Genomic DNA, 24,186 nt, shown 5'->3' with positions numbered 1-24,186 from the left:
ATTAAAACTTATTTATTTCACTCGCAAACTAAGACTTACGCAATCACAAAAATACAATTCGGAGTTTCCAATGCATGAAATAAAAGCTTGCGTGTGAAATAAACAAGTTTGAAGGAAACTTCAGAATGCTGGACAATTTACTTGCAGACTCCACTTGCGATGGTGAACGTATTATATATTTTTATTCAAACAGAACCATGACAACTATCTGTGTTGGTGGTTCTCATACGACAGCAAAACAACTAAATCGTACAATTATTTATATGTGGAAGTTATTAAAATCAAGAATTGCCGATTTTTCGCCAATCAAGTTCACCAGCATGGTCATTGAACCAAATGATAAAATAAATTAGTACCTACCTACATTGTTACCGAGGGATGGAAAGAAAGGCATTTTCTGACGAGGCACCACCGCTCACACTGTTAACTGACAGTTCGTAAACCTTATTACAAAAGCCATAAGGTCCACCGATGGACAGTCTATGTTGCTGTTTCTGAGTCAGAAAAAACCTATTTCCACGAGGTAAACATAGTGCTTTTCTCAAACTTATGAGGAAATACAATACAAATAAAGTAAAAGTGCAAGATAAGAAGACGTGCTAATAGATACTTGTTACTTGTTGATAGTTACTTGTTATTTCTATTACGTAACAAAAGGTGTACAATTTCAACGACTAAATCTATCAATTTTACATTTTGGCTCTAAAATCGTTAACGGGCTCTTATATAGCGCATTGTCTCAGGTACCTACGTTATGTTCACGTTCCTTCCACGATGCTACGCGTTGTCGACGCGGGGATTTAAATCGGCACTTTGCGTCTTTGACATACGAACAACATGCGACCATTACTGAGCATGTTTAAGAAAAGGTTGTATACTTATTCCACTTTTCCAAAAATAATCTGAAAAAATTAAAAGCTCTTACTGCTAAAATCGAAGTTCACAAGAAAATTTGTCACATTGTGTCACTGACTTTTCTTCCGAAGTTTGCAAGACAATTACAGTCCACCTACCTACCTATGTACAGTCAGCAGCAGAAGTTGCTAAGCGGGCGAGATGTTCAAAATTACCTTGACGCGACGTTATTGTTAAATTAATTTGTTCGTTTTTCTTCTAACGGAAAATATCCACTTACCTATTTCGTTGTAGGTACCTACTTGTTTCCATCATCATATGATAATTTTAGAATTTGCAGTCACTAGGACCTTATTAATCTTAAAAACAATCAATGTTTACTGCAAAATATCTGACAACTCATGCCACAAGGCGCGAAAAACTAAAAAGTTTATTTTTTCGAAGTTATCGCTGGAGTTTGCAACTTTTGTACAATACACATGATTATTTTAAATGTTTAGAGGCTGTTTATGACCGAAACAAAATTTCGTCCTACACCCACTGCGTGCAAAGGCCTTTCATTTCATCCGCCACTAGTCACTGTTAGTGTGTATACATGCCAGTCGCTGCAAAATGGGTCGAGGCCGTCCTGCCATCTCTTTTTTTTATCTACCTCTACGCCGGCTAACCTGCGGAGTCCACCTTGAAACTGATGAAACCCTTAGTAATGTATCCCTACATGAAGATTGGACAGAAGTAGAAGGAAAGAATAAATTGAGAAAAAAATTGAAGAAGGCTGATCCCAAGGATGAAGAACAGGTCTGGAAAGATGTAGAAAAAGAAATGATTAGATTGAGCGAAGAAGTAAAGTTTCCATTAAACATAGATCAATTTAAAAGTTTACTGGGTAACAGACGTGGCAAACAAAATGTAAAGAAAGTAGTTCATTCATACTCTGATAATATTAGAGACATCATTATGATGTGCAACAGCCTACATGCAAAGATGAACAAAAGCCTGAAAAACAGATGTTCGCGTCTATCAAGAAAACTTCACCAGATCTTAAACACAGAAACATCTGTTTAATGGTAATTGTATACTTAGGTTAAGTTTATATCTATATATATTTTATATTAAATAAATAAAAAATATATTTAATAAATATTAAATATTAATAATTATGGATATACTACAGTGGAACGTGAATGGGTACTTTACACGTTTAGAAAATATTAGGTTATTAATTAATTAGTTAACTCCAACCTGTATTTGCTTACAAGAGATTAATTTCTCTTCTGATTATTGTGCTTCCTTAAGAGGTTTTGAACACTTCTTTAAAAACCGGTTACAAGGTAACAGAGCCATTGGCGGGGTAGTAATTTTCGTGAAACCATACACCTTCCCAGAACAAGTTCGTTTAAATACACATTTAGAAGCCTGTACAGTCCAAATAAGGTTTCCGTTAAAAGTTACAATATGTAGTATATATCTACCGAATAGTACTTCCTTAAATATGAAGGATTTAAATGATTTTGTCAATCAACTACCTCTTCCGTTCATCTTGTTGGGCGACTTTAATAGTCATCATTATTACTGGGGATCAGAAAGATGCGACACTAGAGGTCGAGTAGTGGCCGATTGGTTAGACTCTCATGACAATATAGTCTTATTAAATACAGATCAACCCACACATTTTGATAGTAGCACAGGTCGCACAAGTAATATTGATCTAACAATAGCTTCACAAAATATTTCATCATATTTTGAATGGAATGCTTTTGAGGATCTATATGACAGCGATCACTTTACAATTCTTGTTAAATCCTTAGTCAATGAAGTAACACCTACCTCTACTAGTATGACAAAACGATGGAAATTCCATGCAGCTGATTGGTCGCAATTTCGAGAAGAAATTGATAACAATATTAGTAAATTAATTGACTTGGATCACGATTCTAACATTACTATCAATGACATAGTTAGCAATTTTTCTAATTTTATTTTGGAAGTAGCAGAAAAATGTATACCAAAATTTTCAGGCAATTGTAAAAGAAATAACTCAGTACCATGGTGGAACGAAGAATGTAAATTAGCTATTAAAGAAGCAAAAAAGGCTCAAAGATTGTATTATAAATGTGCTAGGAATGATCATGATTCAAAACTAAAAATTGATTATAAGAAAAAGAGATCTAAAGCTAGAAGAATACTTAAAGACAGTAGTAGAAATTATTGGGAAAAATTTATATCATCCATTAATAGTCAAACACCAATAGGGATTCTGTGGAAAAAAATCCAAAAAAATAATAAGAAAAATATTAGATGGGACACTATAGTATTGCAACACTTGGACGGAATTTTAAGTGCTGACCCTGTTGCAAACGCAGATCTACTGGCTAATACATTTGCTTCAAATTCTAGTTCTACTAATTATGATCAACAATTTAATGTTTTTAAAGCTTCACAAGAGGTTCAAAGTAAATTTGATGTTACTGATAATTCTAATAAAATAAATAAGGATCTGTCCATGCATGAATTGTTGTCGGTCCTTCCGCAACTGGGAAATACTAGTCCAGGACCAGACAATATTCCAAATGTCATTATAAAACATCTTCCTATAAGTGGTTTGAATTACTTACTAAACCTCTATAATTATATTTGGAAGAAACAGGTGTTTCCAGATAGCTGGAGAGAAGCGTTAGTCATCCCAATTTTAAAACCTGGAAAAATTCCGAGTTCTCCAGGAAGTTATCGCCCTATATCTTTAACGTGCAACTTATGTAAGATTTTTGAGAAAATAATTAGCAAAAGAATTAGATGGTACATGGAATCAAATAATCTTTTATCGCCTTTTCAATATGGATTTCGCCAGAATAGATCGACGATAGATTGTCTGTTGAATATTGAAAATGACCTACTAAACGCCCTGGCTTGTGACAATTCAGTGATAGCTGTTACCTTGGATATTGAAAAGGCCTATGAAATGGTATGGAAACACAGAGTACTTGAGCTTCTTTAAGATCTTAATATCAAAGGTAATATCCTGGCCTTCGTTAAAAACTTTCTATCAAACAGATTTATCAGAGTCAGAATAAATAACTTTCTTTCTAACACAATCTCTGTGGAAAATGGTTTGCCCCAAGGCTCAGTTCTGAGTGTTATTTTGTTTCTGATAGCTATAAATGACGTACTAATTGTTATAGATAAACGCGTAAAAGGTTATTTATTTGCAGATGATTTAACAATCACTTGTAGTGGTAGAACACTTGAGCCTACAGCTAAATTAATTCAAAATACCTTAAATGATCTTCAAAAGTGGTCAAATAAAACAGGATTTAAATTTTCTAAAACTAAAACAGAATTCATTGTATTTACAAAAAAGAATAATCGAAACAAAACGATTGAATTATCATTGAATGAACATTTGATCAAGGAAGTTAATAATGTTAAAATACTGGGATTAACGTTCGACAAAAAAATGTCATGGAAAACACATATTAATAAATTAAAATCCGAGTGTATTAATCGATTGAACATAATTAAAACATTATCCTCTCTATCTTGGGGTTCTGACAGAAATTGCCTTTTAAACACATATCGTAGTATAATAAGACAAAAAATAGACTATGGTTCAGTTTTATATGATTCTGCAAATATTGGAATCTTGAATTCACTTGAGAGTGTAGAAAACACGGCCCTGAGACTGAGTATTGGTGCTTTTCGTACAAATCCTGTAAATAGTATATTAGCAGAGTCGGGTGAAATGCCACTTAAATATAGGAGAAGAGCACTTTCGTTGAATTATGCTTCGAAAATTTTATCACGCCCAGATTGTCCTACATATGATGATTACATCAAACAATCTGTTACTGACTCGGAGGAATAATCATATGGAGTGGTGACACGCACTAATTTCTATGTGAAAAATTCTGCCGTTTTCGGCGCGGGGGGCGAGGAACGCACACAAATAATGTAAACACTAATGCATTTTTCGCATGCGTCGCTACACACGCACACGACAAAATTATCAAACACTAGCATAAACTATATTCACACAAATACAAGAACAAACACAGACAACCCCGTCCGTGAACGAGATAATGTCAGTTCTAAGTAAACGTAGAAGTGCGAGGGACTTGTCGATAATATTGTCGATATTTTATTGACTGAATTTTAACTGTCTGCTTTAGTCAATTATAACCATCAAAAACATTACATGTAAAAAGGTGCAAGTCTCGCAACGCTTCTACTACAAAAAAGTTTTGAGATTTAATGCTAATGTGAAACCAAGTCGGTTATTTTAATCAGTGCCAGGGGGTGTTAAAACCGTATCAATAAGATATCTTTAATTTGTAATAAGTATAATGACTTGGCCATCGCACGGCTGCATAATGACCTAGGGATCATCGTCACCTACTAAAAATAGTTCTAATTGAACATAACGCTAGCGCAGCTAGCGCTAATTGCAGTTTGACCATTACACATATTTACGAGTACGGTACGAGTAAATCATTATGTGCGATTGCCAAGTCATTATATCTTATTGATACGGTTTTAACACCCCCTGGCACTGATTAAAATAACCGACTTGGTTTCACGTTACATCTCAGAACTTTTTGTAATAAAAGCGTTGCGAGACTTGCACCTTTTTACATGTAATGTTTTTGATGGGATCTCAACTCTTTTTGTAGACAGTCCTTCTTTTCGGGTACTCATACCCATACTATGTATACACATATTATCATAACTAAACACATCTTTATTCATACTCACATCGTACATATATCGTAGTGTACCTTTACCTACTATTTGTAGGAACTGCAACAGTAACTTTGTAATAGCATATATTTATATGAAATTACAATCTTACTTATGCAGTTCTTAGATCTTTAAAACGTGACTGATATTGCAATATTTTTAGGTTTTCGATGGCTTGATAAGCTGAAAACTACTTATGTTTAAAATTTATTGCATCTTTTGGAAATCTAAAAAAGTAAATCGAAATAACAATATATTTATAATGTTCATATAGATTTTATCGATATTGGTTTTTATGGTGTCCCATCGCTAACTACGGTAGAGTGATACCAGAGTAATAAATTAAAAGTGCCTATTTATGGAAAATGACGGCAGTAAATACCTTAAAATAAATAAAATACAATACAAATATTGGACATGTCAAATAAAAAATATAGATTATAGCCTGACCAGTAATATATGATAATTGTCAAGAGGGCGCTGTTATTCTCATGTATAGGGTGACAATTCAGTGTAGTATGAAAAAATTAGTTCCAGTGAAATTCCGCAACATGGCGCACCCTCAATAGATCCTGGTTCACCTATAGATTAGATTTTAGATTAGATTAGATAGATAGATATACGATAGAAACTAAGAGAAAAATGAATTTTCAATAGGGTAGGTGCGTTAGTTTTCGTCCAGCTCTAGTTTTCGTCCACTTGACGAAATTGAATATAAATCTACATTGCTGCACAAATTTGGACTTAATGCAATCCTTAATGTCGAGACAATATATCTATCTACATAAAAAATGTAAATACATTTTTATATATTGCCAAATGGCAAGTAGCAAATTAAATATCAAATATGTTATTTGCTAATCTGTCATGTGGTCGAAAACTAGAGACTAGAGCATGGACGGAAACTAGCACAATGGCCCTATATCGGTAATATCACGTTATTTATGATTTATACTATTTATTTCATTGACTGGATTATGTTGATATAAAAATAAGGTGTTATATAAAAATAATGTGTTATATAAATTATATAATAATAAGCAACGCAAATTAGAAGTTAGGTATACCTAATGAATATTTAGAAAGTCTTCTTTAAATATTACCCTAAATTAGATCTAGTACCATGAAGTGGTATCACTTTCAGATTGACAATGTTTTTTAGTTTTTTGCTAAATTAGTGCACTATTTGATAATATTGTACTTACATATGAAAATAAACGTGTTGTTTAAGTACGCTAGATGTTTCCGATCGGTTTTTACAGGAGAAAACGCTACAATTCGGCATTTTCTGCTCCTAACATTCCACTTAGACTGACGTTTGCTGAATGGCGTATGACGTATGGCAACTAGTTTTATATAACCTCCTTGACCGGCGGCCGCCGACTTTTGGCAGAGGGGAACGCCTGTTAATGGCGGTTCCTGTTGGTTTATTATTCCGAGGTTACTGATGACGAATTTAATTTTCACCCAGTTTACATCAACCTTTCAAAATTAGAGTAGCAAGATATCTCAAAGAATTAAATCTCACTATTCCAGCATTATACCCAATAAAATTACCTACTGTTCCACCTTGGGAACAGCTTCAAATGCCGATTAATATAGAATTAGCTGAAAATAAACGGAGTGACACTGCACAATTTATTTACAAAAATCTATTTAATGAACTATATGATGGCCTTGAACACTGTAAAACTTATTATACAGATGGATCAGTTATAAATGATAAATCTGGATGTGCAGTTGTAACTAGTAACAATCACTACAATTATAGACTCCATGATTTTACCTCGATTTTTACATGTGAAGCGATAGCAATTCTTAAAACTATAGAATTAATTGAAAAAGATTCTAACCTGGTGAAAAATGTCATTTACACTGATGCTAAATCATGCCTAATGGCCCTGCAGAATCCCAAGAACTCCCATCCACTTGTTTTACATATTAAACAAGAAACTATTGATCTATTGGAAAATCATTTCAGAATTGAATTAATCTGAATTCCAGGACATCAAGGGATTCTTGGAAATGAAAAGGCCGATATCGAAGCTAAAAATGCTACTAAAAATCAACAGATAGATTATTATGTTAAATCCAGCTACCCTGAAGTTAAAAAACTGATCAAATCAGCTGTCAAAACATTTTGGAATAATTATTGGAAAAGTGGTAACTCAAGTGGTTTATCGCTTGTTAGAAAATCTGTTTTTGAAACCCCTCCGATACCCTTCACGTGTAGAAGAGATCAGATAGCTATTACTAGGTTAAGAATAGGACACACAAACTTAACACATTGTTATCTTATCACTAAAACTGAAAAAAATAAATGTGATAAATGCGGTTTGGAGTTGACTGTGAGCCATATTTTAATTGAGTGTTTATCATATAAGGAAGAAAAAGAAATTTGTAAGTTGCCTAACAACTTAAATGATTGTTTAAATGATGGATATTTACATGTACTTATAAGATTTATAAGATTAATTGATATATATAAAAAATTGTAATTCTCTTGTGGTCGCTAATGACCTTGTTGTTAAAAAGCGACCTTAAATAAATTAATAAAAAAAGAAAAAAAAAACATTATACTGATTATTAGAAAAATAAAACTTTATATAATTTTTAGCTTGAATTGAAATAATATAAAGTGCGCATATATAGTACATATGCGCAACGTTTGAAACACAATAACTTATAAACTATTTCACTTTTGTATATATTATGTTCAGTGTTTGTGGTAAGCGAGCCCCATTAAAACTTATTTATTTCACTCGCAAACTAAGACTTACGCAATCACAAAAATACAATTCGGAGTTTCCAATGCATGAAATAAAAGCTTGCGTGTGAAATAAACAAGTTTGAAGGAAACTTCAGAATGCTGGACAATTTACTTGCAGACTCCACATGCGATGGTGAACGTATTATATATTTTTATTCAAACAGAACCATGACAACTATCTGTGTAGGTGGTTCTCATACGACAGCAAAACAACTAAATCGTACAATTATTTATATGTGGAAGTTATTAAAATCAAGAATTGCCGATTTTTCGCCAATCAAGTTCACCAGCATGGTCATTGAACCAAATGATAAAATAAATTAGTACCTACCTACATTGTTACCGAGGGCTGGAAAGAAAGGCATTTTCTGACGAGGCACCACCGCTCACACTGTTAACTGACAGTTCGTAAACCTTATTACAAAAGCCATAAGGTCCACCGATGGACAGTCTATGTTGCTGTTTCTGAGTCAGAAAAAACCTATTTCCACGAGGTAAACATAATGCTTTTCTCAAACTTATGAGGAAATACAATACAAATAAAGTAAAAGTGCAAGATAAGAAGACGTGCTAATAGAAACTTGTTACTTGTTGATAGTTACTTGTTATTTCTATTACGTAACAAAAGGTGTAAAATTTCAACGACTAAATCTATCAATTTTACATTTTGGCTCTAAAATCGTTAACGGGCTCTTATATAGCGCATTGTCTCAGGTACCTACGTTATGTTCACGTTCCTTCCACGATGCTACGCGTTGTCGACGCGGGGATTTAAATCGGCACTTTGCGTCTTTGACATACGAACAACATGCGACCATTACTGAGCATGTTTAAGAAAAGGTTGTATACTTATTCCACTTTTCCAAAAATAATCTGAAAAAATTAAAAGCTCTTACTGCTAAAATCGAAGTTCACAAGAAAATTTGTCACATTGTGTCACTGACTTTTCTTCCGAAGTTTGCAAGACAATTACAGTCCACCTACATACCTATGTACAGTCAGCAGCAGAAGTTGCTAAGCGGGCGAGATGTTCAAAATTACCTTGACGCGACGTTATTGTTAAATTAATTTGTTCGTTTTTCTTCTAACGGAAAATATCCACTTACCTATTTCGTTGTAGGTACCTACTTGTTTCCATCATCATATGATAATTTTAGTATTTGCAGTCACTAGGACCTTATTAATCTTAAAAACAATCAATGTTTACTGCAAAATATCTGACAACTCATGCCAGAAGGCGCGAAAAACTAAAAAAGTTTATTTTTTCGAAGTTATCGCTGGAATTTGCAACTTTTGTACAATACACATGATTATTTTAAATGTTTAGAGGCTGTTTATGAGCGAAACAAAATTTCGTCCTACACCCACTGCGTGCAAAGGCCTTTCATTTCATCCGCCACTAGTCACTGTTAGTGTGTATACATGCCAGTCGCTGCAAAATGCGTCGAGGCCGTCCTGCCATCTCTTTTTAGGGTTCCGTAGCCAAATGGCAAAAAACGGAACCCTTATAGATTCGTCATGTCTGTCTGTCTGTCTGTCCGTCTGTCCGTCTGTCTGTCCGTCCGTATGTCACAGCCACTTTTCTCCGAAACTATAAGAACTATACTGTTGAAACTTAGTAAGTAGATGTATTCTGTGAACCGCATTAAGATTTTCACACAAAAATAGAAAAAAAAACAATAAATTTTTGGGGTTCCCCATACTTCGAACTGAAACTCAAAAAAATTTTTTTTCATCAAACCCATACGTGTGGGATAGATACCCCACACGTATGGGTTTGAGGATAGGTCTTCAAAAATGATATTGAGGTTTCTAATATCATTTTTTTCTAAACTGAATAGTTTGCGCGAGAGACACTTCCAAAGTGGTAAAATGTGTCCCCCCCCCCCCCCTGTAACTTCTAAAATAAGAGAATGATAAAACTAAAAAAAATATATGATGTACATTACCATGTAAACTTCCACCGAAAATTGGTTTGAACGAGATCTAGTAAGTAGTTTTTTTTTAATGCGTCATAAATCGCTTAAATACGGAACCCTTCATGGGCGAGTCCGACTCGCACTTGGCCGCTTTTTTTTTATCTACCTCTACGCCGGCTAACCTGCGGAGTCCATTCGGTAGCCAAATTTTATGTTATTTCAGAATGTCTTTAAAATGAGAGCGTTACTTCAATTGTATGGCGGCGGCTAAGTAGGTTAGTGTGACTCTTAAATATTATATAATATTGTTAACTAGGCCTTTTAGATTCATGAGCGATCCGTCATTCCTAATAGCAGAAAAAAATGTGTCCAGAATTACTTTTTCAACTAAACTAAACTTTTTCACACTCCATTCGGTTTACATCATACAAAGCCTGTGAAAAATGCTAAACATAAGTGTAGGCACATTATCTACCAATTTCAAATTAACTAGTTAACTGATGAAATAGTAGGTCAATCCGACCCTTTTAGGTCGAGGTTATTTCATCTGACCCTTCCCGGGACAGTTCATCCTGAATCTAAATGACCGTAGCGACGACAAAAAAGAATACAAAGACGTCTATCGTCCATTTTCTTAACAAACGAAGCAATTTACGAGACATAAACGTGGCATCAATTTGAAATGAAAATAAAAAGGAAAAATTACTACGTAGATATATAATTATTATTTCTTTACTTTTTAAATACACCTGCAATACAATGTTACACAACGAAGGCCGGAAAAATATCTGACACGATCTTATTTGTAGAGCCATATAAGAGCTTATCACATATTTTTGCGGCCCATCGAATAGTAACATATTATTGCATGTGACTGTACCTACATACTAACGGTCACTAACACAGTGTAGTTGTAGTGGTTGCGAGAATAACAAAACTAATTAGAGTTCTTTTGACGAAGTACTAGTTAAAAAATGAAAACTGAATTAAAATATTTCATGACTCATGACTATTAAATTTAGTTACACTTACATGTATGTATATAAAACCAAACCGTATAGAAAATAATAGTGTATAAGGTGACGAGTACCTAAATTTATTGCCATGGAAATGGAACCCCATACGTATCTTTTGTCAGCAGGAACTGTATTTGGTAATTCCATTAATTAAAACTAGACTGTTATAATAGAAGTTAAGCGTGAGTAAATCGACGAAACTTTGTGAAAATTATTGTGATGTAAAGTCGAGTTCATAAATATGTAAACATTTTTTAATTTATCGCTAAGGATTAAAGTGAATAAATGTGTAGGTACATATTTATGTACTCGACTGTACCTGTCTCACTAGGCCGTTTTTTTTTAATGTTTGTTTCCTCAGCACCGATTTAGAAAAGTACTCATCAAAAAATCCAGCATTTGTATTTTAAAATGCTACTATGTACTAGTTTTTGATGAAGTTGAACCAGACGAGAACGGAACCTCAGTAACTGACACGGTCTTATTTGTAGCGCAATAAGTAAGAGCGTGTACATATTTATGCGGCCTTCGTTGTGTAAAATATGATTGCCGATACTGATTTCAATTTCTGTTATAAAACTGTTATGGATTCGGTCTGTCAGCTGTCAATAGTGACATTTCTGGTCCAGATGTGTTTTGTGGGGCTCCACTAATATAACTCACAGTTTAGGGTCCAAGCACATGCACTGGTCCAGGTTCGCGTTGACAGACTGGTTTTTCACAACTACCTCACTTTGTACACAACTGTCAAAACCTACCCTCATTGTCTATACATAACATACCTCCCCCATTAAGAGAGTTCACTATTTTATAAAGTTCACTAACACTACTACCTAACACTACACTATGCTACGGTTACACTACTCTGAACACTTTTACTATTCCTCCTCCGTCTCTACATCTCTACATTCAGACAGCTCTGACTCACTTCCGCTATCTGCTAGGGCTATTCTCTTATAATCAGGTGAGTCTGGGGATGTGGTCTGTCTGGCACGCTTTTGGCTGCTGGATGCGGTATTTTGCAGGTTTCCGTGTATAGTGATGTCCTGGGGTCCGGATACACCTATGATATCCGCCCAACGATGAGGCGACGGTATCGCGATTCGGGAATCCTCGTCATCGTCATCGTCATCTGTAGCACCATCGGTTGCCTCAGGGACCTTCCGTTGTTCTTCCCCCCCGCAACCGAGCATTTGATTGATGTGTCGTACTAACAGCTTGTCGTTCCATTTCACTAAGTATCTGCAGACTCCTAGTCGCTTTTCCACCGTCCCTTTCAACCAGCGCGCGCGGTGAACGCAGTAGTTCTTTACGTACACTGACTGTCCAGTATTAAACTCCCTGTTTTTTGTCTCACTATTCTTCTCTATTACTGTACGGTCAGCATCAGAAGTTGCTAAGCGGGCCAGGTATTCAAAATTATCTTGACGCAACTTTATTGTTAAGATAATTAGAGCGTGTCAAGGTAATTTTGAACACCACGCCCGCTTAGCAACTTCTGCTGCTGATTGTACCTATGAATTTCGTGTTAATCGATTTGTCTTCTTCGTTAAGCTTGCTAAGCAAGTACTTACGCGGTTATCAGACAAGGTTTGCTAATGTAATTGTTATCACATATAAGACGGTCGTTAATAATTTTAATGGCATTATGTAGGTATTATGGTAAGAGAGACTTAAGGGTGATATCCGCTCTGTTAGGAGTTAACATAGACACCCATAGAGTATCTGCTCTAGTCATAATAGGACAATCAAGCTGGAAATTGTTTTAATACCTTCATTTTGTCCTAAATGCGTGTAATATGAGTTTACTCCATCCCAGGTGTGCATAATATTTTGTTCTTTTTCAGTTTTTTGCTTGTACATCAAAAATGGTACGTCCTACGGAAAATTTGTTATATTCATGATGAAAATTGATATCTGAGGATCCGAAAGGTACCGTAATATTAAGTCGCAGTCAAAGTTTGAAAAAACCCCGCCACTTCGAATTTCTTCGAAATCATGTTAAAAATCCGAAAACTCTTTTTCTCCTGTGTCTGATCCACAAAACCTTGCTGGTAGTGCCATTGTAGGTAATTGATGGCGGATTCCTTCTACATCGAGTGGTAGCAATCCAAGGAAAAAATATGTCCTAAGGCTCCCGAAATTGATACACATCTCCTTGCAAGGAGCAAACTCGGATTACATGCATTTAGGACCAAATGAAAATATTACAACGATTTCTAGCTGGGAATGAATTCCCCAAAACGTTATTTTTGGATCTAATTTGATTGGCCTATAAAGTTAACATTAACATGGCTGATGCAATGTTCATTATTAGCTCATGCACTTGTAATGCAGTTATCACACCGATGCGGATTCCGCAGTGCGAGCGGGAATCACTATAGATATATTATGCATAGATGCCTCGTTCGAACAACGGGCGTGTGATAACCGTTACCTACTGTCTAGGTAATGTATTTTTTTTTTCAATTTATTAACACATTCACTACCAGACAAAAAACGGCGCACTACCCCAGAAACCGGTCGTCTATAGCTGCGTATAAAACAACCCGCCCGGCGGGTTGTCCATCCGAGCAAAGTTCACGAGCGCCCACCAGGTGGGTTCCTGGCAGTGAATGTGTTAATAATGAATCACTGTAGGGCCTGTAGGCGATATTAATACTAATATTGTATTCGGTGGGTCTTCAGCCATCTAATATATATTCATAGTGAAAATGGACAAATCCATGTAAGCCGTTGGTTAAATTAACAAAACCACGAAATGCAGTATAATAGTTCTATGACTTAGTGCATCAATGGTTAATGAACGTATTAAATCAGCTAAATAGTATTTCTCTTTTATGTATGTATAGGAGTGTTGTAGCAGCTGCACATGTATGAGCTATTGAATTGTATACAATATAGGTATATGAAACACTTTTTTCACGCATTTCATTTTAAATCAATTTTTGCTGCTTAAAAGGTAAAATTAACAAATTATAAAAGCTGTAGAATATAAGTAATATTAAACTAATTAAATATGTAAAAAATAATATTTTTCATTCCTTTTGCTTCAGATGCAGATCCACAATATACAACATAGTGAAAATACCTCTCCAGAAGAGTATACAGTCGCAGATGATTACCTGACTAATTACTTATGACTTAGAAAAAATACATTACAATTCACTTCAGAGTGACATGGATATATGTCTAAAAACTTTTAAGAAAAGGATGCTAAAAACAAATTACAATTGTAATTTAGCTCGAAAATCCTTAAATTTGTATTGTATCACCCTCATACTTTGTCTCTCACTGAATTGTGTTAATTCCAACACAACATATATCAGTCGTCGTTTAAGCGAAAAGAGCAGCGTAAGCAAAGAATTTAACTTTAGTGACGGTGCACGTGACAGTCACGGCTCACACGACTACGAGGAACGTGATACCGAGCATTCCGAAGAAGAGTCGCATTATACTAAAGTCAATTTCGAACAAAACCCATTTTACGATAGTGATAAATATGTACATATAAAGAAAAAAAATTACGCCATCGAGCCCAATACTTACAGCAACTACGAAGACTACAAACATTTTTATTTAAGCCCTTCTAATCCACTACCAGATTCAAATGTGAAATTTAAAATAAGTAGTAGGATAGTTCAGACTAAATATGGTAAACTGCAGGGCATAATTTTGGGCATGGATGAACATAAATATTTAAGACCACTAGAAGTATTCTTAGGCGTTCCGTATGCCACTCCACCAGTAGGAACAAACAGGTAAAATCGCTCAGTATTCCATTACTTAAATAGTACGGTCAGATTTTGGTTACTATTGAAAATTATATATAATTATGTTACGTGTAATATAATGTCAGATGGATAATTAAACTCAATTTTACCCTGGTATAACTAGTATTTCCCAAAACCGAAAACTCAAACTTGGGTAAAGGCCGAAAAATTAAACAACATTAATCTGCAGACCTACGGCGTTTACCCGTACACATCTAGGTCTACCCAACGCTGGCTGGGTAATATTAGGTATTGCATCATCAGTTCTGACATTACCCTCCCAGTGTTGGTTAGACCTAGATGTATACGGGTAACAAACAAATTAAAGTTGATAAAATTTTCGGGCTTTATTCAAAAGGCTTGGGTAAATAGGTACTATAGGCATACCCAGGTAAACTTAAGTTTACTTAGCCTTCTAGTATTGCTCGTAACGTTTACATTTTATAACCAACTTTATTTAAATCACGCATTTTCTTAGCATTAAATAGTTTTTAACAGTTTGTAAGTCCGCTAATCCGCAGACTAAAAAAAAGTTTTATAAGAATAATAATAAGAATAAATTTGTTTTACAGTTCCTTTGCAGAATAAGTCAAAATAAATGAATAACATTATATAAGTGACTACACAAATGTAACATTGGTCGCTGTTTTGCAGGTTCAGTCCTACAAGAGCACCATCACCGTGGGATGGTGTGCGTGTCTCCGATCGGCCAGGCCCTGCGTGCCCTCAAAAGTTGCCCGGCCTCCACGATGAAAGAACCATGTTAGACACTATGCCTAAAGGCAGACTGGAATACTTGAAAAGACTGATGCCTTATCTTAAAAATCAGAGTGAAGATTGTCTCTACTTAAACATTTTTGCGCCCGTGCAAAGTAAGTTAGAAGGTATCGAAATTATTATTTTAATTGATGATAGTAATGGTGCCATGTGTAGTTTAAATAATCGTTTTCCCACCCATTTGGTTCGATTAAATTCTCATAGTTTTGATTCAAATAACACTAAAACCTAAATTTTAATATTTGGCCGTTATACTATATACCTAGTTTCAAATTGCCAGTTTCAAATTCAAATTCATAAATTAAATGTACCTAAATATATTTATAAATAGTTTTATTTTCGTAAATTATGTGGCTTTATTATATGACCTCTAATGGGCTCATTCTAATATAGTTAGTTCAGTGTTACTGTTTCATAAAAGTCGTCTAATATAATTTGTTTTTCAGCGGATGAACTCAAATTGGCCATTCCAGTGCTGGTTTATATACACGGGGAAAGCTTTTCGTGGAGCTCTGGAAATCCATACGACGGAGCTGTTCTGGCCAGTTACGCTGATTTGATCATTGTCACCTTAAATTTTAGACTTGGTATTTTAGGTAAGTTAAAGCGATATAATAAACTATCAAAATTATAAACATACTCGTACTCCCAGTTAATAAATGTATGTACTATCCCTTTCTAATAAATACTAAGTCAAAATGACAGATGAAGATAAACGAGGTATAGTTAATTGAGCCTTGTAGCACGTTTATGAATAACGCCTTTAATCGTAGGCGGAAACGATATCTACATCATACAATGCGCTCGACATTTAGCGAAGTTTGGAATAAATAGAGCTTCCAAATGGAACTTCATTTTAATTTAATGAAGTCCCATAACGATCTCGAACTCAGGGCATGACTTTTTTTACTTACTAAGTACCTCTTTAACTACTTATATCAATAATTTAAGTCTTTGGTGTAACTAAAGCAGCTGTTGTAATTTATTACTAAACAGGGTTCCTTAATGCAAATCCGGCGCCACATTTAAAAGCCCGGGTGGCGAATTATGGTTTGATGGATCAAATAGCTGCGTTGCACTGGGTTCAACAGAACATTGTGTTGTTCGGAGGCGATCCAGCAAACATTACACTTATGGGACACGGCTCAGGGGCCGCCTGCATTAATTTTCTCATGATATCACCCACGGTCATGCCAGGTAAACATACCCTCTTTTTACAAGCTTTTATGTAACTTGCAATATTTGTTTCTAATGTTTGTTCGGGACAAATCTTGCAAGCTAAATTAGACCCACTACCAGGGCTCGGAACCGGTTCTTTTTAATCCTAAAATAGCCCAGTATCTTTAATTATTTTATGCTTTTTACGTAGGACTGAATCATGTAGGTAACGACTTCGTATTAATAGATTGTATGTTGTTGAGATAGAAACCAAAGAACGATATAATACCGGTATTTTTTGTATGAAGAAAAAACCAATTCCGAACCTTGCCCACTACCCCTTATTAGATTGAGCTGTTAGCATAATAATATGAACTCTGTGATCAAACAACGCAATTTCTACACACTTTCAACGAGTATTAAGTACTTGCCTGTAGAAGCGATAAAAGCTTCTAGCGTCTGTGCGGAAAGAGAATTTGACATGACGCACCATGATGTTTAAAAATATTTTTAAATATATACGTAGTTGACAATAATTGTCAACTAGGTACGTATATATTATTATAGCTTGACACGTATTTTTTTTAATTAGGGCATCACTCTTCAAGCGAAATGAGTTTTATTCGGTCACACCTAACCACTCAGTTGCTTTTGGATTAATTTCAAAAATGGTAGCGTAAAGTGCTTCGCCATTTTAAGCAAATGTCCGCGCGATGCGGTGTTTAATTGAAAAATTAATTACTTGGCGTCTAATGAACCATTTACTATGATTTTTTTACACAGAATAGTCAATAAAACAAGGAATCTGATTCCGTTGCTTAATGTATGTAATTATAATAAAAATAATTATAAAAAATGCGTAAACTTGACACACTAAAAAATTCGAAACCTTCAAGCAGATATGTATTTAAAAAAAACTAAAGCGATAACACCTATTTTTTAGTATCGTAAAAAAAGTAGATTAGTTCTTCTTTTATTTAGTATCAAATACCATATAGGTGTTTATTAATAATCCTTAAATAAACATCATTTCATTTTTTGACACGTCACGCAAGAAATACGCAGGACGGATCGAAATATTTCGTTGATTCTTGATGTATTTTTGAATGGTTAAAGAGACTCAAGTACGGAAATATAGTTCTAATAAGAACAAGTAACTAATAATCTTTAATTAGAATAGTCACATTTTGCAATTATCGCATTGATTACGATTTTACAAGTGTAAATAACGAGAAAGTATTACGTACCACCCCAGTTTCGGGTTCTTTTGCCGATCAAAAATAACACAATACCACATTTTCACTATACATTTTTCACATCATTAATCACAGAATGTTAGAACAAAATCATATTACACAAAAGAAAACTGCAAAATACGGAATTACACTAATTTAAACGTAAATAAACAAAGCCGGTATAAAAACAGCCGCAACACGTGATCGGGCGCCGGTAGGACTGGCCGCCATGTTGAAAAAATGGCCGCCGCTGGTGACTAGGGTCGGGGCACACAGAGCGCGTGAGGCAGATATGTCCAGCATTCGAAAAAGTAAGCAGACATTATTTTCAGTCACCGTCATATTGTTATCTACGTTATTTAAGGTACTTTTCCTTCATGTGACATAGTCTGGGGACACCCTGTATATGACCATGCACTAATAAAAGATATACCAATAACCATGTATAAATAATGTCAGGTTTCCCCAAAACACAATCTTAGTAGTTGAAAAATTAGTAGGAACACATAACAAGAATGTACCACACGGGCACGCAAAGCGTCTAGTGTGCCTCATGCCTTACGACGTCCGAGCGAGACGTTCGCTAAATTGCTTTTGGTAGCTAGAGTTACCAGCCGCCCGGCACATACTTACAATTGTTTCAATCGCTACTCCTGTATAACATATCACAGGTTTATATGATTTTATGATTATAAATGAAACTTAATATTTAGACTATTTAAATAACAATATTTTATTTGAAAAATATGACTTATTCTTCAAAATCTTATCTTATTTCAATCGCAAGTAACCGAAAAAAATCACCGTTTAACTACTTTGAAGTGAGATAGTAATTCATAATTCTACATTAGAACTGAAATATACATTCTATCTGTTAGTTAGATAAATACATAATCGTTTGGTATGAAATTTAGATAGTAAAAGAGTAATTAAAAATACTTACGGCATTTTTAAAACACTGACCACTTTTTCGCAACTTCACTTTCGCACAACTTTGAAACCGACAGCTGTTTAAAATATTTTTATTTTATCATGTTGGCTAATTTTTTTTCTGTATTGCCATGTTATTTGTCTATGCTCAGAACATAGTTTAAACCGCTTCCAAGCCGCCACTCACAGATAAAAAATCAAAAATCGTACAATGGTCGTCTGGTAGCTCTAGTTACCAGAAGCAACTGAGTGGAAAATAAATAAATGTGAATAAATTTTGTTTCTATTCGTCACGCTCCATAGAGCTGCCGCGGCCGCGTGCCGCCTATGTAAGTTCCTAGTAGGTACACTAGGTACCTACATAGGCGTAGGGTAGTGAGGTAAAAAACACAAAAGTGAGTAAAGTATTATAAGATATTTCTTGCACTTGATGTTTTCTTTTTTCTTATTATATTGTAACGCAATTTATTTTCGTTAGCTTGTTATTGCACTTAAGAATGGAAATTTTGTCGTTTAAATAACTATTGTATTTATTTGGTTTTCTCTAAGCAGGGTTTTTCTCCGTCGGGGGTTTTACTGTGACAAATTTAATTTAATAATGTTTCCTCTTTGTAATTCTTGGATGTCCAGTAAGTCCAAGTCCAAGAACTCGATTAAGTGTAAAAGATTTGGTTTTCTACCAAACCGTCTGTTCAATCGATGAACTTCCACAAAATTATTGGTTTTGTGTTTTTCATCGAAAGAACTTAATGTGTCAAAAAATATTTGTTATATTTAGCCTTTGCTTGCTAAAATATTCAAAAACATGTTCATTTCTGATGGTGATGGCCTCATGATATATTGTTAAGAAACCCTCGGGTATTAATGTAGGTGATGATAAATGTGGTAATTGGCAAAGATGATATAAATAAAAATTATAAGCCAAAGAATTCATTTTTATTTTTTCGCGTGTCTTAATACTGCTTGGCAGTAATGAAAGTAGCAGCCGCTAGCTTTGGCATTCGGATATAATTTATGAATGGCGTTAAACATGGCAGATTCAAAATCAATTAAGTGGCAAGCAAAGGTTCCATCGGCATAGATTTCATTGGATCATAGATAAGATTTTTATGCAATGCTTCGGGAATGTTCACGTCTTTAATAATCAGAAATCTAGTAGTGACAAAATTATGATACCTCAATCGAAGTCTGTAAAGCCGCGGTTTCACAGATATGAAACTGGGAATTTTTGCTACAAAATTAGATCCCTTCTCGATCAGCGGCCGAAAACATTCCTCGTATATTTTTTGTATTGGTCCAAACTCTGATTTTACACGTTGTTCACAAAGTTCCATTGCCAAAATTATTTCCTTTTTAACAAAATTTTGTTTGTATACACGTATGGTTCGCCTTCGTTCCCACATCCATTGAAAAGACAATCGTTAGGGTTATCTTGTGCTCGCAAAATCAAAAATAATCAGCTTCCGATGCATTACATATTCCTCCATATTTTCTCTTATGTAACCGTTGCGAAATCCAAAACCACTCATTTTCAGGTAGTCGTAACATACGGTACTCTACGAGTGGCGGCCCTAACCAACACCGTTCTGTGGGCGTGACGAAAAGAAACGGTTATTCTTAACAAATTTAACTTGACCAAATAGAACTTATTTCGCGTGACGAGTGATGCCGTAATTCTTTTTTTTTAGTAGTTATGTCTCCGCGAGGAGTGGGAAAAAAAATAATCGAAAAAAGAACTGTTTTTAGGGTTCCGTACCTCAAAAGGAAAAAAACGGAACCCTAATAGGATCACTCGTCTGTCTGTCCATCCGTCTGTCACAGCCTATTTTCTCCGAAACTACTGGACCAATTAAGTTGAAATTTCGCATACATATGTAAGTTTGTGTACCCAAAGACGGACATGTAACGTAAACAAATGAATTTTAAATATGTAGGCCACTTTTGGGGGGTAAATGAGAAAATTAAACAATAAAGTTTTTCAAACTACCTATATCGTGTTACATATCAAATGAAAGAGCTCATTGTAATTGTTGTCTCAAATATATTTCTTTTATAATTTTAGGATAAATAGTTCAGCAGTTATTCAAGAAGATAGGCAAAAAATGACCATTCCCCCCCCCCCCCCTTATCTCCGAAACTTATGGGTGTAAAATTTTGAAAAAAATACACAAAATGTTCTTTAAGTACCTATAGATGACAGAAATGTGCAGTCAAGCGTGAGTCGGACTTAATGTATGTACGGAACCCCTGGAACGCGAGTCCGATTCGCACTTGGCCGGTTTTTTTTCTTCATCTAAGTTTAAGGACATAAAGATCTGTTAAAATATGCATTATTAACCCCATTATATTCTCTTCAATTCTGAATTAATTAGTGCGAGCGATGGAATTTATATTAAACACTAGCATGTGACGTCACAATCAAATTATCTACTCTTTATAGTTTTAAACGGGTTTTAAAATAGAAATTGTGGCTAAAAATAACTGCTGTCTAACGTTTATCTATAAATCTTCTGGTGCTTTATTTCATGCATGGTGTAAAATAATTTATTTTGAATACAGTCAAATACCCTATTAGGCATTAAAACATTAAGTAGCAGTCACATAAAGTATACTATACAAGATTTATTAATGAATAAGCATTTTTCAGGTTTATTCCACAGAGCACTACTTCTCTCCGGTTCAGCGCTAAGTTCATGGGCTATTGTGGACGATCCAGTTTTTTATACACTAAAATTAGCAAAGCATATGAACTGTGCCATCCCGGACGACATGGCGAAGGATCATGAAATTATAGTGGACTGTCTCAGAGGTGCCACCACGGAACAATTGTTATCAGTAGACATATCTCCTCCCAATTTTATGACAGCGTTTGGCCCGTCCGTCGACGGAGTTGTTATAAAGACAGATTTTGCAAAAGACTTTTTAACCACGTTTCCGACGGGAGATTTCCCAAGTTTCGGACCGCTGAATAATATGAATCAAAATTACAACATACACTCCAAGAGAAGTGATAGTGGAAGAAGACGTTTTCAAAATAAGTACGACTTGATGTTTGGAGTTGTAACTAGTGAAGCTCTGTGGAAGTTTTCAGCTCATGACATTCAAAATGGCATCGATCCAGACAAAAGAGATCGCATGTTAAGGCAAGACATAAATAATAAAATATATTATCCATCATTATAACATGTCACTACCTGTAACAATAAAATAATGCTTCACTTTGTTTTCAGGACGTATGTGAGAAATTCGTACATGTACCATTTAAATGAAATATTTTACACCATAATCAACGAATACACCGACTGGGAAAAAACGGTACCTACATATTTGTTTATATAATGATTCAATTTTTGTTTGTGATATAAGTTTGGAACTCAAGCAATTATAAACAGCTTGGTTAAACAAAAAAGCAATACAAGTTAGGAATTGCCTTTCCACACGTTTACCGCCGGCAAAAGATTAAATTGGCAATTATTAATATGGAGCGAACATTATGCTGAATAATGACCAAGCACGTCAAACAAATTGATAAATTTATTACTTTGACAGTGAGGCATACATATATTCGTTTATTAGCTCGATATAATGCACCTATATACAGAATGGATTCTGAGGGCAGCTAAAATTGTCAATTTTGTAGCTGACTCTACATTTTTCCGAAATGAATTAATTAAATCTTCCCTAGTCAAGTTAAAGTTCAAAATATACTTTATTCATGTAGGCCTAGCAACAAACACTTATGAATCGTAACTAGTTATTACATATATATAATCTTAAGCTAATTGTCAGCATCTTTCAATTTTGACATCAATCTCTTTAAGCAGCCATGCATAAAAAATACTGTTAATTGAATACATATATTCCTAAGAACATTCAATTAGAACACGTCAAAATTCCTTAGTTTAATGTTTATTAGATCGTTTTCGTGGGGGAGTGTAATTCGGCTACACTGACTATATTTACAAAAGTTATAAAGATAGACGACAGCCAGTAGTATTAAAAGACGTAGGATCTTGCAGAGCATCGTAGTATCGTAGTATTTTAAGAATCTGTATCTTTCTTAATTCTAACCAAAACAATTATTGACAAAATAATGGGTACCTAATACAGTATGTATACTGGGTCAACCAAATCTTGTCAGTAAATAGGTACAAAAAAAACTATACTCATCCTTTTCTTTTGGGTGCTAGTACTAGTGTTAGACAAAGATAGTATGATTCTCTCTGTCTATGTTTGAAATCAAACAGACCTTTGACACACTATAAATAATATATTCCATATTTAATTAACAACGGTTTTTCGTTTTAGAACTTGATCAATACAAGAGATGCGACTGTGGCAGCGTTCTCAGATGCTCAATATGTGGCACCATTAGTCCAAAGCGGAGATTTGCTCAGCGGAGGACCTAAACCAGCACCAAGTGACGAGGACGGACCGCGTCGACCAACTAAGACATTTTTCTACGTGTTTGACTATCAGACGAAAGACGGTTTTTATCCACCGGTAAGTGTAGAAATAAGTATTATTGTATATGAAAATTCAGTATCTTGGCTGCATTAAATATCACAATGAGCATTTTGGAATTAAAACAACATGGTAAAAATTTATTGTTTCGAAGGATAATTATTTCTTAGAATAACCATTGTAAATAAAAAACCGGCAAGTCCGAGTCGGACTCGCGTTCCAAGGATTCCGTACATTAAGTCTGACTCACGCATGTTTTCCTGTCATCATTAGGTAAAGAACTATTATGAGTATTTTCTATGTTTCGATTGTGACTCGTGTTTAATATTTATACGCCGTGAGTATTCGTGATGCACCGTAAACTAAACTGATTCAATGCTGAGTAGAAAATGAAATTTTTACTTTATTTTAATTCAAGAAACTACGAAAAAAAAAGCGGCCAAGTGCGAGTCGGACTCGCCCATGAAGGGTTCCGTATTTAGGCGATTTATGACGTATAAAAAAAAAACTACTTACTAGATCTCGTTCAAACCAATTTTCGGTGGAAGTTTACAT

General features: G+C 34.7%; 1 protein-coding gene across 1 annotated transcript in view; it reads left to right on the top strand.

Moving 5' to 3' along the window:
- Positions 1-24,186, top strand: part of LOC134660848 (neuroligin-4, Y-linked-like) — a 44,967-nt gene that overhangs the window by 15,342 nt on the left and 5,439 nt on the right. The window contains exons 2-8 of the mRNA XM_063516694.1: positions 14,351-15,055; positions 15,722-15,939; positions 16,291-16,440; positions 16,841-17,041; positions 21,815-22,310; positions 22,398-22,482; positions 23,476-23,670. Of these exons, the coding sequence (XP_063372764.1) occupies positions 14,475-15,055; positions 15,722-15,939; positions 16,291-16,440; positions 16,841-17,041; positions 21,815-22,310; positions 22,398-22,482; positions 23,476-23,670 (1,926 nt within the window). The 5' untranslated portion in view covers positions 14,351-14,474. The remainder of the gene's footprint in view (positions 1-14,350; positions 15,056-15,721; positions 15,940-16,290; positions 16,441-16,840; positions 17,042-21,814; positions 22,311-22,397; positions 22,483-23,475; positions 23,671-24,186) is intronic.

This window comes from Cydia amplana, chromosome Z, assembly GCF_948474715.1.
Source record: "Cydia amplana chromosome Z, ilCydAmpl1.1, whole genome shotgun sequence".
NCBI lineage: Eukaryota > Metazoa > Arthropoda > Insecta > Lepidoptera > Tortricidae > Cydia > Cydia amplana.
The sequence above is the reverse complement of the archived record's forward strand: the minus strand, read 5'-3'. Positions and strand labels throughout refer to the sequence as shown.